Raw genomic sequence first — 19692 nt, forward strand, 5'->3', positions numbered from 1 at the left:
CCCCTCTTACAATGCTGTGATTGCTAGTATCACTCAGCCCTCTGTGAACAGTAAACAGCCATCAGTGTGCTAATGATCCATTGTTATGCTGATGGTCCTTCTTGAGCATGTGATCAGCTGGTTTTGGTTGTCAGCAGCAAAACTGGTTGATCCACTCTGAGAAGGTGCTATTTAAGAGACTGAGCTGAATACAGCACCTCAGACTGAGGAAGTCTCTTGGATGAGAGACGAAACGTTTCTAGATTTATTTATTTATTTTTTTGCTTTGTTTTGTTTTGGTTTTTTTTTTGAATGTCCAGAGGACCAGATTGAACTTTTTTGGATTTTTCTACCTGGATTATTGAGCATGCATCAGGAGATTCCCAACTTTGCATCTTTCGAGAGAGCAAGAAATAATTAGTCATTTTCAGTGGTGGAGAAAGTACTCAAACACTGTACTTAAGTAAAAGTACAAATAAACAGACAAAAATGTACTCTAGTAAAAGTAGAAGTACCACATTAACATTTTTACTTAAGTAAAAGTAAATAAGTACTTGCTTTTAAAATACTTAAAGTATTAAAAGTAAAAGTACTTGCTGAATGTATTACCTAATGCAATGGTCTACATATCATTAAGTGTACCTACTGTATGTATATTTTCTGTAATACATTAATAGTGTTGTTCCATTTTAATGAACGATGCTGCAGATAATACATGTTTTTATTGTGTTTACTCTGTGACACAGTTCAACTTGGACTTGTGATTCTGTGCGTCAGAGTTTCAGGGATGAGTTAAATGTCATTAAGCAAAATAAGAGGAATGATTATACCTTTGAAAGTTTTTATTTAACTCAAAGTAAAACCAATGTGTCATTTTAACTGCAGTAAACACATTTAAGTAAAAGTTGTCTGCCTGAACAAAAGGAGCATTAGACACAACTAACAAAGGAACAGGCTCTGATCATTTCAACTGATGTTTCAACTCCAGTTTGTCATCAACTCCAGTGAAAATACTGTCTATTCAACCTTGTAATGGGTCAATATTGAACAATATTTTAACTTCCTGACACCATTTTTAAAACTTGGACCCGAGTGTCGAGCCATTTGGAGACATCTCTTGTCTCCTAACATACATGAACTTGACACATTTTAATATTGCAGCAAGAATTTCTTGTTCAAGTTCAGAAGAAGTTGGTTTTCAAATATTTTTTAGTCCAATCTGGCTCTTTTGGGAGAGAGAATCTGTAATGTTGTGCTGAACAGTCTTTCAATAAGGACATGGGTGGAGCATACCTTCTGGCTGACTCTCTTGCGGTGGAATACATTTTGGGTGTTAGTGGTGCTGCAGGTGCACCCAGCTCAGTGACATATATACTAGAATATATGTCATTGGTCCAGCTCTGCTTGAAGGCGGGTCTAACGTTACCTGCTCACTTTGCAGTGATTCACTGGACCTACTCACCTCTCACCATAGGTTACTTTCAAAGTAACAAACAAATCAAAAAGCCACAACATGATTGTAACTTGTAACGCAACACATTTTAGAAATGTAGTGTAGTAGAAAGTAGATACTTGATGTAAAATGTAGTGAAGTAAAAGTATAAAGTACCCACATTTAACTCTACTTAAGTAACGTACAGATACATGAAAAATGTACTTAAGTACAGTAATGAAGTATTTGTACTTAGTTACATCCCACCACTGGTCATTTTACTCCTGACTGTCAATTAAGCCTTTTTTTTAATGGTTTGAGATTTTGGTTGCCCCGGCAGCCACTTAAAATAAAATTATGAAAGTCACACATCAAATTATTGATAACAGTCTGTTTTCTTTCTTATCTTTCTGCTGCTGATCTCTGTAAGAATGTGAATTAACACACACATTGTCTCATAATATTGCTTTAACATAAGCGTGCACACACACACACACACATTTCTCAGCACGACTCATATCTTCACCAACCTGCTTCCCTTCAGGCCAAATTCTAATTCCAGTCTGCTGCTCAGACATGTCCCAGAACACCTTTGGGGCTCTTTAACCTATTAATCTGCATTGTTACTGAAATCTCTGCATCTCTGATCCCCATGTCTTTTCTGTTTTCTTTTCTTTTCGTTCATCACCAGAGTTGTTGTCTCCCTTTTCCTCCACTTTGTCTGTTTTCCTTGTCATCAGTGAAATCGAGCTGTCAAAATCAAAGTTTTCAACTCAACACAAAAGATTTTTGCACTCTGACTGGTATTACTTTGTGTCTGAGGTCCAGCCTGAGTTTTTATTTCCATCTTGCGGTTATATTTGATCATTTTCAGTTTTTATTTCCATCTTGCGGTTATATTTTATCATTTTCACTCTACTGCTGCATCGTCACATCAACTGCTGGGCCTGTTTTTAAAAATCTGTGAAATCCTTTCACACTGGCTGAGTTTGTCTCACCCCAGTTTATATGTCTGATAAATATGATAAATAAATAAATAAATGATAAATAATTTGTTGGATCGCTCAAAATCACATGACAATATTTAATTTTAAATAAAGAATAAATGTAAAAGAGCTGATGTAGGATTATCTTTAGAGGAAAATATGATTTGATGAGTACACTACATGCTCTGAATGGACACCTGGTGGCAAAAGCAAAGAAAAGATTTAAATCATCTATTTTTTATTCTTTTTTCCCAAGGAGACAGGCTTTTTTAAATTTTACTAAATGGTCTTGATGAATCACCTGCCATTGAAAGGCGGAGTTAGATTCCTTTTTTTTTTTTTTTTTTTGCCTGTGTTTGTGTCTGTTTATCTGTGTGTTAGCAAAATATCTCATGAATCAGTAGACAAAAAAATTTACTTGCAGAAAATATCACTGGATGTACATTTTGCTATGATTAATTTTGGAAATCGATCCAATTCAAGATGGCTGTCAAGGCGAACTTTCCTATAAAACACAACAAATAACTGCAGCTCTGTCTATTTTACAGATATTGAGCTAAAATTGTGTCTAGTGGTAGCCGACACTGATCCCTTACACATATTCTGAGATTAGACAGACGGTACAAAATCTTTTGTCAGTATTGAGCCTTTAACTAAAACATTGTATATAAAGTCAAATATATCAATCTGTTACCCAAATATGTTATGAGCCATGGGCAGATTTTAGTAGGAGTTTCAAAAAAAGGCATATGCGTGCTGAAATTAGGTGCTAGATGCATGTCTAGAACGGATTTACTTTTAGAGCCAACCCAATTCAAGATGGCCACAACAGCCAACTCACCTTAAAACAAACCACAAAAACGTCTATAACTCAGTCAGCTTTGCAAAGATTGTGCTAAAACTGTGTGTGTTCGTAGCTGAGAGCCTTTTACAACATGTGGCTGCTCTAAATGTGTAGCGGTAACATTTGTAGTCAACCCTGTTAGCAAAACATTTCATAAACTGCTGAACAAATTTTCATAAATCTCATTATACTCTCGTTAGATGTACATTCTACAACTGATTAATTTTTGGAGTCGATTAAAACTGAAATGGCAGCCACAGCTTATCAACAACACATGGCTGTAGCTCAGTCGATGTATTTATTTTAAAATGTATATTTATTTCATCACAAGTAACAGAGTATTTTTTGTTGGTTTAATCTATTTTATTCATTCAAAATGCAACAAATCCTCATTCAGTTGTTTTCCCTCTGGGCTGATTGTAGTGAAGCCGTACAGCAGCATAAGCTGTCAGTGAGGAGAAACTCTGAGAACAGTGACAAATGAACATTGATTTATTTATTTATGTTTAAGGTCACACTTACAGTAGTACTCTGTGCTCATGTCCATGTTTTCTGCATTGTTCGTGTGTTTTTGTAGCAACCCGCTGCAGAACCTGATTTCTCGCACCTGCCTCCAGAACAGAGGAAGAAGAAGTTGCTGAGTAAGATTGAGCATATCAACAAAGAGTTGCAGAAGGAGCAAGACCAAAGGTGCAGACGTTATTACATATCAGAGATGCTTTGGTAACCAGCAACTAAGACAATTGTGCATATGTTGTTCTTTAACTAAGTCTGGTGCAACATCCACGAAAATTGCACCCGTTTTTTTTTTCATTATTTTATTTTATTGTAACCAAGATAATCTCTACAAACCAGATCTTCCTGTCGCAGAAGTCCAACACAAGAGTGAAACCCTCTTAATGAGCACATTATGTGAACACTTTTAACTCCTTTTCTGCATCTGTTTGACCTCAGTGAAGCGCTGGAGAAGATGAAGGGTGTGTATGAGAAGAATTCCCAGATGGGAGACCCTTCCAGCCTGGAGCCCCGAATCACAGAAACGTCCTACAAAATAGGCCAGCTAAAGGGGGAGCTTGTTAAATATGAGGTTATAATGCATACTGTGCATACACATGTACACAAATACTGTGTGATATTCTGGATTATAAAAATTATTTTAACTTTCTGACTCATAACAGACGTGGTTATCTGAAGCAGCAGGAGGAGGAGATGAATATTGCATCCCCATCAATAACAACACTCAACATGGGTAAGACCTGTTTTTAAAGGAATAATCCAACATTTTGGAAGATTTATGACAAGATTGGACCTAACTTTATTTGTGTTGTGAATACAAAAATTATGCAAAGCAACTGGCTAATGCACTGAAAAGGTAACGTTTTGAATGGACCAAGTTACAGCAGCAACATTGCAACATATGTCTGTTTGGACCAATAATTTCTGCTCGCAACTTTATTTAAATACCACATTGATGATTTTTGTCCCCTGTTGCAAAGAAAAGAGAGGGAATTGGAAATACACTCTGTTCATCAGTCTGTCCATCCGTGAGCTGGATAACTTGAAAAAAAGAAGCGATGGCCAACTTTCTTTTTGTTGTATGGCTGCATCTCCGTGTAAGAAAGGTTCCTTATGGACAGTAAAAAACAAGAAGTTCAGCGTCCCTTGCCCAAACATGGATTACTGGGGCCCGACCCTGGAGCCAGGCCTGGGGGAGGGGATCGTCGGCGAGCACCTGGTGACGGGTCTCTACCCATGGGGCCCGGTCGGACTCAGCCTGAATGAGTAGCATGGGTTTGCCTTCCTGTGGGCCCACAACCTGCAGGAGGGGCCATATGAGTCAGGTGCATGACTCCAAAGGCAGGGGCATTGGCGCTCTGACCCTGGTTTACTAAAGCTGACTCTTGGGACATGGGATGTGACCTCACTGGTGGGGAAGAGGCCTGAACTTGTGTGCGAGGTTGAGAGGTACCGACTACGCATGGCATGGGCTCTGGAACCAATCTCCTTGAGAGGGGCTTGACTTTATTCCACTCTGGAGTTGTCCATGATGAGAGGTGCCGAGCTGGTGTAGATCTAATCTTAACCCTCTGACTTGGTGCCTGTGTGTTGAGTTTTCTCCGGTAGATGAGAGGGTGGCTTCCGTGCGCCTTCAGGTGGGGAGCTCTGACTGTTGTTTGTGCATACGTGCCAAACAGTAGTTCAGAGTATCCGGCCTTCTTGGAGTCCTTGGCGGGGGTGCTGGAAGGTGCACCAGCTGGGGACTCCTTTATTCTGCTGGGGGACTTCAACCTGAGCTTGAGCAGTGTTCTGTTGTTAGACTTCTGTGCTAGTCATATTTTGTCCATCACGAACATCATGTTTGAACTTAAGGGTGTCCATAATTGCACTTGGCACCAGAAAACCCTAGGTTGTAGATCGATGATTGACTTTGTAGTCGGGTCATCTGATTTGCGGCCATTTCTTTTGGACACACAGGTGAAGAGAGTAGCTGAGCTGTCAACTGATCACCATCTGGTAGTAAATTGGGTCAGATGGCAGGAGAAGACGCTGGACAGACCTGGTGGACCCAAACATGTAGTGAGGGTTTGCTGGGAACACCTGGCAGAGAAACCCGTCAGAAAGATCTTCAACTCACACCTCCAGGAGAGCTTTAACTGCATCCCAGCTGAGGCGTGGGTCATTGAATCTGAGTGGGCCCTGTGCCCAATTGTTAAAGTGGCTGCCTTGAGCTGTGGCCGCAAGGTTGTTGATGTGTCTCACAATGGCCATCCACGAACTCTGTGGTGGACAGCCCGGGTTAGGGAGGCTGTCAAGCTAAAGAAGGAGTCCTATCAGTCCTTGTTGTTTGGTGTGACTCCAGAGGCAGCTGAGAAGTACCGGAAAGCTAAGCAGTCTGCAGCCTTGGCTGTTGCTGAGGTAAAAGCTTGGATGTGGGAATAGTTTGGTGAGGCCTTGGATAGAGACTCTCGGTCAGCTCCAAAGAGATTCTGGCAAACTATCAGGCGGAAAAGAAGGGGAAAGTAGCTCTTTACTAACACTGTGTTTAATGAAGGTGGAGTGCTGTTGACCTCAACTAGTGATGTCATTAGGAGGTGGAAGGCATACTTCTCAGACTTTCTCAATACCACCAGCATGTCTTCCATGGCAGAAGCTGAGTCGGGGGACATCAGGGTTGGTCTGTCCTTAACTGTGGCTGAGGTTGCAGAGGTAGTTAAAAATCTCTGCAACAGCAGGGCTTTGGGGGTGGATGAGATTCAGCCTGATTTCCTTAAGGCTCTGGATGTTGTGGTGCTGTCTTGGTTGACACGACTTTGCAACAATGCATGGACACTGGGGGCAGTGCCACTGGATTGACAAACTGGGCTGGTAGTTCCTCTCTTCAAAAAGAGGGACTAGAGTATGTGCTCCAAGTATAGGGGTGTCACTCTCCTTAGCCTCCCTGGTAATGTATTTTCAGGGATACTGGAGAAGTTAGTCAGATCGTTGGTTGAACCTCAGATCCAGGAGGAACAATGTGGGTTCCGTCCTGGTCCTGAAACACTGGATCAGCTCTTTACTCTCACTAGGGTCCTCGAGGGCTCATGGGAGTTTGCCCATCCAGTCTACATGTGGTTTGTGGACTTGGAGAAGACACTTGACCGTGTTCCTTGGGGTACATTGTGGTGGGTGCTCTGTTAGTATGGGATTAGGGCCCCATTGCTACAGGCTGTTCTGTCCCTATACAAGCAGTTTGAGAGTTTGGTTCACATTGCCAGTAGTAAGTCAGACCCCTCCAGGGTGGGAGTTGGACTCCGCCAGGGCTGCCCATTGCTGGAAGAGGTGGCTGTGGAAAGATACATCTGGGCCTCCCTGCTCAAGCTGCTGCCCCCGTGACCCGACTTTTATTTATATATATATATATATATATATTATGTGACTTCAGAAGGCATTTAGTTGCTCTAGATTTTAGTTTGGGCTTTTAGAGGGGCTGAATATACAAATGTAAATACATGCCACACTTTTCAAAATTTATTATTAAAAAGTTTTGAAAATGTTTATGTTTCCTTTTGCTTTACAATTTTACTTTGTGTTGGTCTGACACATAAAATTCCAGTTTTTGGTTGTAAGGTGTCAACGTAAAAAGTTCATGGGACATGAGCTCAAGTTCAAGATTTCAACATATCACGTTAAGTTATCAGATTACTGTAGTTTGATGAGCAGAACTAAACTGAGGGAATCTTGATTTGTGTTTATTCAGCCCTGTGACAACAACCGATCCATCTCAGAATATATACTCAGAGTTTGATGAATTTGAAGATATTGAAATTCCCATTGGCCAGTGCACCGCACTCTACACCTTTGAAGGTATGTTTAAAATTCACTCTGAACTTGTTCATAAATAAATCTGCTTTTAGCTCCACGTATGTCTATTTCTCATGCATTTTTTTATGTGCAGGCAACAGTGAAGGTACCATTTCCATTAAGGAAGGAGAGCTGTTGACTGTAATGGAGGAGGATAAGGGAGATGGATGGATGAGAGTCCTCAAAGCCACTGGAGAGGAGGGATATATACCTTCATCTTATGCTCAGCTCGCATCTCAACTTACATAGCTCATTCAGGAAGTTTAAGAGCTGGAGGTGAATGCAGTGTCATTCCAGATAATTGTAGCTGTTCTTTACAGCTTTTATCTCAGCTAAAGGTGGATATGGTGAGATGAATGTGAGTGATTACAAAGACCGATTACAGTATCTCTCAAAGCCCTTCTCGGCTCTCTGTTGCATCAGATGCTGTTTAAAAGGGCAAGAACAGTTTGCTATTTATCAAATTTAGCTTTTTTTTATCACAAAAGGACTGTTTTAATTGTATATATTAACTTTCTGTGTCTGTGTGGACAAAAAAAAAGACTCGTCAGCATTGTAGCAGCGTATGGGTGTTTATGCCATGACTAATTTACAGCACATCCTTCCTTGCTAATTCTAATAATCTGCTAAAAAAAATTTTTCTTTTTTACTCAAATTGTCTTCTCAAACCACTTTCCTGAAACGTTTTTTTTTTTTATCCTTTCAACTGGAATAAAACCACTGCTGTTGGTCGTGTACAAAAAGGGCACTCAGTCAACAGTGATGATAAAAACAGGGTTGACTTTCTTTACGTCTATTAAAACTGGAAGGAATTAATTTGATGGTTCTGATCAAAAGTTCATGTTGCCCACTAAAAGTTTTTTTTTTCAAGCATTTCATTGGTTGTAACATAGAATCCCATTTGTGTGTCGCTTTATATGCACCTCTGCATCTCGTGATGGAAACACTGTAAGGGTTTCAAAAAGAACAGATTTAAGCCGTTAACTCTTCCAAATAAAACTTCATGTTAGCTTCAAACTACTTTTAGAGTAGTTTGACACATTAAAGGCCATGTTTTGCCAGCTGTAACCTTAACTACATCAGGAACGATGGCCAGTCAACATGAAAATGAAAAACACAGTTTTAGTGGCAATATTAGTGAGAAAACTGAATTTCTTGTTTTGTCTTTACGATTTATTGTAGCCACTCTACAACAAAGATTTTAAATTAAATTTGTCTTGTTATATTTTGTGCATTTTTAGACAAAGTGTGGCCAAAAGTAAAGAAAAAGCACCACATCGTACAGAAAAGTAAAGCCTTGTCTGCACTGGTCTGGCTTTGGTAATGATCATTTTCTGTTGGTGAACTCCAGACACTCAGTTTTCATGTGTCGGAACATTTTAGAGGCAGTTTCAGGTTCAACAATAAACTGGCTTCTCTTTGTACGGTAGTTCCTGCAATCTGGATGAATGACTGGATAGTTAAATAGGCTTTTTTTTTTAAATATATGTCAATGAACAGGTTTGTTTAGGGCTAATTTGTAGGGAATAATTAATAATAAACTTTACGAGTGACTCCGAACTGATGGATCTACTTAAATGTGGGTTCATGTTTCATTTAATGAAACTTTTTAATATTTATATAAATTGGGATAGAAACGTGCAGCATTTTTCGAGTCTGGACATATATTTTAAAGACTTAATTTAACCAGAAATAAATTGAAGAAGAAATAATAAATAAACTGGATCTCACACTGACCAAGCTCTTTGCTTTTGTATTTTGAGCTTGTGGACAGTTTAAATATTCTTCCAAAATCCTTTGATTTAATGGCCATTTCATAAAAATACAACTGTTTTGTTACTAGAAACCTTGATGCTCAATCTGTCAAACAAATCAGCTGCACCAGGTTACAGGATGTTACAGGAGACCCAACTCCTGAATTTAGAAAAGTTGGAATTTGAATATTTAGACATTTTTCTTCTTAATTTTTTTCTTGATTAAGCCAAATTAAGGTTTACTCATCGTTTCTTGAACTCACACCAGAATTTTTTTAAATTTTCCTTTAAAATATTGTATAATTTTTTTAAAGCGTCTTTCTTGTGTCATGAAGTGAAGACAAAGTGTGTCAACGGTGTTTTTTTAAGACTTATTCATTAAAAAAAACAAGCGTAAATATAAGCTTTTATAGTGCAACAGCTATTCAGTGATAGAGACTTTGGTTAAAACTTTGCTCAGAATTTTACATCTCAAGTATCAGACAGGTGGCTGATAATTAGAAATCCATATTTTGTAAACAGATATAGTTGCTGGGTAACCAGTTTCAGACTTCCTGTAAAAGTAAAAAAAAATTGTCTTTTCACAGTAAAAGGTCTGCAGACATGTTTCAGATTAAATATTTCTCACATGTTAAGTAGACATAACATGCAATCTCACACAAACAGGAAAATCTGATCATCCTGACGCATTTTGTAACCGAGGCCTCATGTTTTATTAAACGCACTGACGCTCTGCAGAGTTCCTTTCAGTCTTTCCACCTGCTGACTCAGATTAGAGGGTCTGCTTTTAGTGGGCTGCTCGCCACAGGTTCCAGTTTATTTGACAGGACGCAGAGGATCTTGTCAAACTTCTCGTATCGCTCCTTTTTGTCTGCAATCGCCCCGTGCAGACCCCAGAACATCCGCAGGGCGAACTCGGTCCGGACAGCCTCCAGCAGCTCAGGGATCGACTCCCAGCTTTCTGCTGAATCAGTGGGACAGACATACAATCAGAACTGATTCAGTACAACACACGTCATTTCACCGATACTTCCTGCCAGTTAAATGCACCACATGCACCAGCAACACAATAAATATAATAAATGTCTTTGTAGTACCACTGAATCAATGACATCACATGAAGCAGGTGAGTTGTTTGCACCTGTGAGCAGAGCGTGTGCATGCTGCTGGTAATCTTGGGCGTGTAAGGCAGCGCTGCGAGCTGATTGGAGGACATCGTAGAGCACCTGGCAGCCGTGGTCGCTGTTCTCAACAGGGTCCTCACCCTCCATCACCATTAACAAAGGAACCAGGTGTGGCACAGCAATGGGACCCTGGATGACAGAATCTAAAGACAAGCACGCCGTTTTAGAGCAACGCAGTCACTTCTGAAGATGCTGTGGTCGTTTCATGTAGCTTTTTATTTATTGGAAGGAAGATCATTAAAAATGTCAACTATTTTTTTTAGATGTGTGAAAACCAGAGGTGGAAAGAGTACTGAAAATGTGTACTCAATTACAAGTACTGTTACACTGCCTAAATTGTACTCAATTACAAGTAAATTTGCTGGTGTTATAAAAATACTTAAGTAAAAGTACAAAGTACTCTTTTTAAAAACTACTCAGTGTATTAATTACTTTTTAATCAACTGATGTTTTATTGTGTTAATAGAAGGTATTCAGTTTGATTTACTGTAAATAACAGCTACATTCAAAGCACATTTCTCAGACAGAAGCTCCGTCTTATTTTAATACCAGGCAAACCGATGGCAGTGACAATATCTAAGATCTTTGCATACTTAACCAAATTAATAACCCACACATACAAACAATAAAACAGCAATATCATACAGGTAGCTGTAAAACCTCATATACCGCAATATGTTTTTTGAGATTAGATGCTGAAGTCTTGTGAGCTGCTATCACTGTAGAGATCAAACAAAGTTTGCATCTGGTCCTTGTCTCCTTTTCTCCCTGTGTACATGAAACATTCCTCCAGGTACGGCCACGGGCACTCGTCCTCAGCCTTTACTTCATTTTCTCTGTTGACGGTGTTGTCCTCTGTCTCCATTTTGGTTTTTTCTCCAAATCTTCGGTCCATAAATGACTCTCTACTCTACACAGTTGTCCTTTGCTTACATCATAGTTAATTCATGATCTTATTGGCTACAAAGATGCAGATGAACGTTTTTTTCATTCAACCTTTATTTACACAGATAAATCACATTGAGCCTCAAAGACTCATTTACAAGTGAGACCTGTTTAGAAAGACAAACGGTTTGAATATTAATTCAAATTGAGGCCATACTCGGTAGCAACTTCTGATTTTAAAAGTAGTGAAGTAGATTACATGGTCTAAATTGTACTTAAGTATGAGAAAAATTACACTTTTGAAAGAAATACTCATAAACGTAGAAGTACCCAAACAAATCTACTTAATTACAGCAATGTGAGTATTTGTAATTCATTACTTCCACCCCTGGTGAAAACACTACCAACTTAAAAACTCTAAGAGGCACTTCCTTTGCGGGGTCTTTTAAAAATCTCATTCAGTGAGTGGTCTAGATTTGTAGGAAAAATTATCAGTTCTCCAAATCATAGAAAAAACTTTTTATCTCCTCATTACTACAGAAATTTGTGACACGAATGGCATGTAAATCAGCGAATGTAATGTCATATTTTTAACTTCTTAATGAAAATCTTAAGTGATGCAGATGACGTTGTGATCTGCGGTGAGAACTGCAGGTGGAATAGAACTTGGAGAGGTGGAAGTATGCACTTGAAAGAAGAGGACATGTGTGAATGAGAGGGAGGCCGGTGGAACAGTGAGGCTACAAGGTGCAGAGGTCACAAAGGTGCAGGACTTCAAGGACTCTGGGTCCACTGACCAGGAAAGTGGGTAACATGGTAAAGAAGTGAAAAAGGGAGTCCAGGCAGGATGGAGTGTTTGGAGAAAAGTTTCAGGAGTGATTTGTGACAAAAGGGTGTCAGAAAAGGTCAAAGGAAAAGTTTACAAGACAGTGGTGAGACCAGCTATGTTGTATGGTCTGGAGACAGAGACATGGACAAAAAGACAGAAGAAAGAACTGGAAGTGGCACAAATGAAGATTTTAAGGTTCTCCTTAGGAGTGACAAGGATGGAGAAGATTAGGAATGAGATCATCAGAGGTACAGCACAGGTTGAACAACTGGGAGATAAAGTTAGAGAGACCAGACTGAGATGGTTTGGACATGTCCAGAGTAGTGTTGTAGTCAAGACCATGTAACCTGAGACCAAATCAAGACCAGAGTGTACCGAGACAAAACCAAGTATTTTGGGGTCTGAGACCAAGTCGAGACCAAGACCGAGAGAGAGCGAGACCAAGTCGAGACCAAGACCGAGAGAGAGCGAGACCAAGTCGAGACCAAGACCGAGAGAGAGCGAGACCAAGTCGAGACCAAGTCGAGACCAAGACCGAGAGAGAGTGAGACCAAGTCGAGACCAAGACCTCAAGTCTTAGAGCTCAGTCTTTTCACAGATTATCCATACCGGTTTACTTTCACTCATGGTTGTGACATTAAGTTCCGTTGTCTGTATTGTTCTGTTGGTACAGAACCACATGCGAGTGGAAGGGGCTGGGCATGACAGCAGTAACAAAAACATGTATTTAGCAATTAGTCACGTTATCTCTTGGATTTGAATCAGTATGTTTTGCATCCAATGAAAACAAAGATGTTAACAAATAAACTGGACAATATTCTGGCAATTTAGTGATATTTCCACAGTTGTGGTCTTCACTGGTCTTGAAATAAAATCCCGAGTCCTCAATGGCCGAGACCGAGACAAGACCGAGACCATCAAAATGTGGTCTTGAGACCGGTCTCAAGACTAAGACCGGTCTCAAATACTACAACACTAGTCCAGAGGAGAGACAGTGGGTATCTTGGTAGAAGGATGTTAGAAATGCAGCCGCCAGGAAAAAGACAAAGAGGAGATATATGGATGCAGTTAGAGAGGACATGGAGCTAGATGGAGTGAGGACAGAGGATGCAGTACATAGTACTACATACAATAGTACATTGTAGATGGAGGACGATGACTTACTCTGGCAACAGCCAAAAGAAGAAGAAAATGAAGAATAATATAAATCTAAGTGATTATTTTATTTGCTACACTTTTAAATCCCTAATATACAAATTAAATCCATAAATATTATCCACAACAAACAGCTTTTCAACTGTTTTTTAATGTGTTTGTCCTGGAAATAACTGATAACACAGCTACTCACCATCTCCCTCATTCAATGAGTTCATGAAGGGTTTGAGTTTCTTCTCAAATAAAACTGCGCTCTCTGTATGGTTCCTCCTCAGAGCACGCCACGTCATCTCCAGGCGCACTATCTAAACATGTTTAAGCAGAAATAAAATAAAATAAAATGCATGTAAGAAAAATCTTCAAGTTGTTTCGACATCTGTAAGAGACGACTGTCTACCTGAGGCATCTCCAGAGCCTTCATAACAGCCGAGAAGGAGTAAAAGTTGTGGGTGTGTTCTTTAAGAGCCTGAGCCAGCAGGATTATTTTGTGTAGAAGAGTCGCTCTCTGGTTCACCGTCCCTGTGCAGCCCAGGATGTCTACTGCCACGCCCAGGGATATTAGGTGATGCCTTAAATGTTAAAGAACAAGATGCATGTGGACAGAAAATGAAAAGTGGGACAGAGGTCAATCCAAAGCAATTATCGTAGTGTTCCATTTACTCTACATATTTAAAAAGTGTTACAATTGTATTTTTTATTTTATGATACAAAATTTGTTGGCCACACGTACCTCTCTAGCAAATCCTGTCGTAACTGATGTCCATGTGGCAGAGTGACAAGTTCCAGTCCTGAATTTACTCCCATAATCCTCTTCTGCTCATCAGTCACCCCGACAACTCGTGCAACCTGCAAAACGACAGTAAAGATCGATCACAGGTTTTATTCACTGAAGAACTGCATTAAGCTTTTTTGTTTGTTTGTTTTAGGACTTTTTTATTAACAATTAAGCTGGTTGACAAACCTGAGCTCATAACTTTTAGAGATGTTAAAGTGATATTCCAAATTAAAGTTTCCTTATAACTTTAATATATTTCTAATAAACTTCAACCAGTTGTATCAAGATTTAAAAAAACACTAAACTATTTGCAGGATTTGAACTATCGAAAGCTAATTCAGTGTTTCACAAAGGCATGAACTCTTACTTTCTACAAGGTTTTATTAGAGCAACGTGAATAAAAATAATAATAAATTACTGTGTAAAAAGTCTGTTAGAGAATGAACTCATAAAATCTGACTTTTGCAGGTTTTGTTTGCACCATAAAAAAAAAAAAAAAATCCAATTCCCATCAAGCATTGCACAGCACAGGGAGTAGTTCCTGAAGCTACCTGGCAGTCCACACTGAGCATGTGCAGAGCCAACGTGTAGGGATCTGAACGGCTGAAAAGCTCTTTGACTGCGAGCAGAACGCTGGACTCCAAAGGTCGATTGTTCTCCGGCAAGAGCAGCGACTTAAACTGGTCCAACTGGAAACAGGACGTTGTCTCTATCTGTGATCAAAATGGAAAGAGCACAGCAGCTTTAAGTAAGAAATTGCATTTCCTACGAAAATCCAGTGTGAATGGTTATTGCAGAAGAACTTGTTGAAAACAGCTGACATTAGCTAAAAAAAAAAAAAAAAAGCTGAAATGTAGCTGAAATCAAAGAGCAAGCCTAAATTAGCAAATGAAAGTATAAAGAACACACATTCGCTGAATTAGGTTTAAATAAGCAGAAATTAGCACAAAAATTGGGATAGCAGCTAAAAAAGCTAAAATTAGCACACAAACAAAAAACATTTCAAAATTAGCCAAAAAGGCAGAAAGAAGTTTAACCTATGTGAAGGAAGTGGAAAGAGCTGAAATGAGCTAAAAAAAAAATTTTTATTAAAAAATGTGGAATTAGCTGAAAAAGCCAAAATTTGCATAAAACAGCTAAATAGTAGCTGAAATAGCATAAAAACTGAAACTAGTTGGAAAAAAAAGCTGAAAGGAGCATAACAAGCTGAAATTAGCAGAAGAAGTCAGTAGAAGCACAAATATATTGTAGTTAGCAGAAAGAATCAGAAAGGAGCATAAAACAGCTGGGGAGAAAAAAAAAACTGAAATTAGCTGAAAATAGCTGAATTTTTTTTTTCTTTTTTCTTTTTTTTTTTTTTTTGCACAAAGAAGCTGAACCAGAACAAAACAAGAAAGGTGCAGTAAAAGGTTGTAAACACATCTCAAGATGTGAAGGATGTAAAATGAGCTCAATTAATTTTCTATGAGGGAAAAAATGACATAAAAGGCTAAATATTTCAAAAAGCTAAAGTTGCACCAAAAGTCGTCGTACCCTTCTCCTGAACGAGCTGAACGTTTTGATTTATGATTTGTTGAAACAGTTTGAAAACTGCGCGACAAGAAACATTCTGAAAAATGTACAGAAGAAAAATGGATCACAATAGTGTGAATGCTTCATAAACATTCACACTATTAAAAGTTGTGTTCTATACATGTTAGCAGCATTGTTTTATTTTTTCATTATTTTATTTATTTCACATGGAAAATAGAAATCCCATATTTAATTAGCAAGCATCTAGTACAGTAATTGCTTGCTTTATACTGAACTGTTTTCATCTGGCAAAAAGTTTGGTTTATTTTTCCTCTCCACCAAAATTTGTATTGATCTTGCACACACTGCTCTCCTGGGGTTAATTCTTCTATTTATAGAACTGTAATGGTTGTTTCTAAAACCAGCTTGAGCACCACTTGACACTGCAAGCGTGTCGAGGATAATCGGACTCCAGGATTCATTCTTCAGCTTCTTTGACGATGTGATGCTTGCCTCCAGATTTTGCAAGTATTAAAATGTATACTTTGTTAGCAGTGAAATGTTTACTGTGTCACTGGATGAAAACAAACTAAAGCCATGATCAGTCTTTTCCTCTGCTCAACAGATTGAAGATTATTCTGGATTACCGCCATGCTGAGAATCTAAAAAGAGTAGGAAAGACCCATCATAACTTGTCTGAACTGAAAAAACTAATTTTATTCCATGATAAAACAAAGCCCAAAAAACTAGAAACAAAGAACTTTGATGACTTTAGCAGAACAGACGCTAAAATTTCAAATTTTTAGTCACGAAACAAACACTGTTTTGCTTTTTCAAGACATGTCAGACATTAATTAGTGTCAAAATTATGCTTTGTTTGTGAATGCAACAAAGTTCAATCAGGTCCTCAGGACGGTTTCTTTTTTTGTTTGTTTGTTTGTTTGTTTAAACATTTCGTTCTTCATCCAAAGGACTTCATCAGTCCGAGGAGCCACAACAAACTCAGTCCCATAAATGGTTTACTCACATAGTGGGCGAACCAGTTTCATGGTGATAAGATGGGTTCTGGAGTTCGCCCTTTCCTCCTGTCGACTCCTCTGAGGCAGCCACTGGTAACTGAGTGACCCACTATGTGAGTAAGCCACTTAAGGGACTGAGTTTGTTGTGGCTCCTCTGACTGATGAAGTCCTTTGGATGAAGGACGAAACATTTCAACAACAAAAAAAGAAACTGTCCAGTTAACCTGACTGAACTTTGTAGGATTTTTTACCTGGATTATTGAACATGAACTTTGATGTTTTGAACCACTTTGGCTATGGCTGCCTCAGAGGAGTCGATGGGGGAGAGGGTGGACTACAGAAACCATCTTATCACCAGCAAACTGATTGGCCCACTATGTGAGTAAGCCACTTATGGGACTGAGTTTGTTGTGGCTCCTCGGACTGATGAAGTCCTTTGGATGAAGGATGAAACATCTCAACAATAAAACAAACCGTCCAGATGACCTGATCAAACTCTGTTGGATTTTTTTACCTGGATTATTGAGCATGAACTTTGACATTTTGAGAATGACTTGATTTGGAAGCTGAGCTGTTTTGCCAGCAGTAATTGCAACATTGTGTCGTTTGTTGCAGACTTGACATGACTTTTTATAGATTATACATGGATATTTGTACATGTTAAGCTTGTAATGGGAAAATAAATGTTGGAAACGGGTTCAAACTTGTGACACTCAACACTATAGACAGTGAAGTAAATGTAGTCTATACGAACATGGGGCCGTTTAAAATGCCAGTCCTCCACTTCCCCTGCTGCCGGTGTTTCAACCTTCTGGGCCTCCAAAAACCCAAAGGAAGTTTCTGTGATGCGTGCACGGCTCTGCCACTTCTCTTCTGCACGCAGGCGGTCCACGTGGCCTTTCCGCTGCGACTGTGGTACCTAAACACAACAACAAAAAATAAATCTTAAACTTTTTACTATGACTTCAACAGACTTCCTGAGGGCCTGTTCTCTTGTCTTGACAGACACAAGAGATGAGAAGTTTGTCCACCTGTATGACCAGTTCACCGTAGAAAGATGAGGGATCTTCATCTGGGTCTGAGGGAGGGGGCGGAATGGCATTGGGGAAAACAGTAGAGACCCTGAGCGGTTTAGGAGGAGCTCTGGGGTGCAGCTGGCCATCTGACCCTCGCAGCGTTACACCACCACCTGCCGGCACCGAGAGGAGACTTTAAATAGACGTAAGGATTTTACAGGAGAAAAGCTGGACATGGGCTCGTGCCTAAATATTACCTGGATGGAGGGGTCTTGCGTGCCGTGGTTGTGGGGTCAGTAGGGGTTCACTGCCGGTGCGAAACACGGGAGAGATGGGGTCAGGACTCGTGCTCTCAGACGGAGTGTTTTGTGGAACGCCTGAATAAACAACATATAGAATTGAGCTAACTTTACATCCTTCAAATCTTTAGATCTTTTACTGCTCCTCTCACATTTTGTTCTGGTTCAGATTTTTTCAGCTTTCTTGTGCAAATTAAACTTTTTTCAGCTACTTTCAGCTGTTTTGTGCTACTTTTAGATTATTTCTACTAACTAGATTTTTGTACTTCTTGTAACTTCTTTCTGCTAATTTCAGCTCTTTATGCTCCATTTAGCTTATTTCTGCAAGTTTCAGCTATTTCTACTATTTCAGCTGGCTGTTTTTATGCAAATTTAAGCCCTATTTTTAGCTAATTCTACATTTTTTGCACTCATTTCAACTTTTGTCAGCCTAATTCAGCAAAAATGGGCTCTCCCCACTTCTGTCATGTAATTTCAACTTCTTTCTGCTTTTTAGCTACCTTTTGGCAGTTTTTTTTTTTTTTTTTGCTAATTTCAGCTTTTTTCAGATAATTTCTACTTTTTGTGCTTATTCCTGCTTCTTTCAACCTAAATGGGCAAACATGTTCTTTCTACTTTCATCTGCTAATTTAAGCTTGTTCTACCATTTTAACTAAAGTTTTAGCTAATTTCAGCCGTTTTCTGATAAATTCAGTTTTTGTGGTAATTTCTGCTATATTTAGTATAATTAAATTCTTTCTGCAAATTTCAGCTTTTTATACTCCTTTCTGCATATTTCTGATAGTTTCAGCTTTTTCTGCTCTTTCAGTTACTATTTAGCTGTTTTGTGCTAATTAGAGCTTTTTTTTAGCTAATTCTACACTTTTTTAGTTCTGGTAATTTACGTTTCTTTCTGCATTTTCAGCTACTTTTCAGCTTTTTTGTTTGTTTGTTTGTTTGTTTTTGCAAATTTCAGATTTCTTTAGCTGCTTTCCTAATTTTTGTGTTAATTTCTGCGTATTTAAACCTACCGGTAATACAGCAAATTTCTGTGATTTCTCCTTTCTTCTGCTAATTTAGGCTTGTTCTTCCATTTCAGCTACAATTCAGCATGTTTTTAGCTAATTTCCGCTGTTTTTTAGCAAGTTCTTCTGCAATAGGCATTCACACCACATTTTTGCAGGAAATGCAATTTCTCTAGTTTACATTATTTTGCAAACATGTTGAACCATCCTTCATTTTTTTTGCATTTTTCCAAAGGAGAACCTTTGAAATTACAAGTCTGTCTGGCTGATGGAAACAAAATGTACCGGTAAAGAAATGAGGGATCGTTAGAAACATCAGCACTGTTTATACCTTATGTCCTTGTCCTCTAATACCTGCACGTTCAAGCAGAAATTAAAACTACAGGTTAAATGACTTCTATCCAACTCCACATTTTCCCTCTTTTTTAAACTTGAAACTTGAGTTTGCACAGTTTCGTCTTGAGCTGCAAAAATCCACGTGCCTGTAAACATACTTTTAATGAAATATGTGAAATCTTGTGTAACAACAGCAAAATAATTTTATATCAGAGCATGAACTTGTCTGTTTTATAAACAGGATTTAGTGTGGCAAACTCTCAAACTAAGTAAATATTTCCTAAACAAAAACGTTTCCAACAAGGTTCAGTCAGGTCATCGGGACAGTTCATTTTTGTTGAG

At 38.9% G+C, this 19692-nt stretch overlaps 2 protein-coding genes across 2 annotated transcripts in view; one reads left to right on the forward strand and one right to left on the reverse strand.

Annotated features, from left to right (window-relative positions):
- The window catches only part of LOC119422437 (cdc42-interacting protein 4 homolog), a 38379-nt gene extending 30540 nt beyond the window's left edge, over positions 1–7839 (forward strand). The window contains exons 10-14 of the mRNA XM_037689808.1: positions 3819–3931; positions 4196–4328; positions 4420–4490; positions 7479–7585; positions 7677–7839. Coding sequence (XP_037545736.1) covers positions 3819–3931; positions 4196–4328; positions 4420–4490; positions 7479–7585; positions 7677–7831 — 579 coding nt within the window. The 3' untranslated portion in view covers positions 7832–7839. The remainder of the gene's footprint in view (positions 1–3818; positions 3932–4195; positions 4329–4419; positions 4491–7478; positions 7586–7676) is intronic.
- A 1988-nt stretch (positions 7840–9827) lies between these two features.
- The window catches only part of sh2d3a (SH2 domain containing 3A), a 31973-nt gene continuing 22108 nt past the window's right edge, over positions 9828–19692 (reverse strand). Inside the window, exons 11-19 of the mRNA XM_037689809.1 lie at positions 17969–18088; positions 17727–17884; positions 17450–17614; positions 14716–14877; positions 14120–14235; positions 13787–13958; positions 13583–13694; positions 10478–10663; positions 9828–10297 (exon numbers count right to left, since the gene is read on the reverse strand). Of these exons, the coding sequence (XP_037545737.1) occupies positions 10104–10297; positions 10478–10663; positions 13583–13694; positions 13787–13958; positions 14120–14235; positions 14716–14877; positions 17450–17614; positions 17727–17884; positions 17969–18088 (1385 nt within the window). The 3' untranslated portion in view covers positions 9828–10103. The remainder of the gene's footprint in view (positions 10298–10477; positions 10664–13582; positions 13695–13786; positions 13959–14119; positions 14236–14715; positions 14878–17449; positions 17615–17726; positions 17885–17968; positions 18089–19692) is intronic.

Source organism: Nematolebias whitei, chromosome 16 (genome assembly GCF_014905685.2).
Source record: "Nematolebias whitei isolate Nwh7 chromosome 16, NemWhi1, whole genome shotgun sequence".
Lineage (NCBI taxonomy): Eukaryota > Metazoa > Chordata > Actinopteri > Cyprinodontiformes > Rivulidae > Nematolebias > Nematolebias whitei.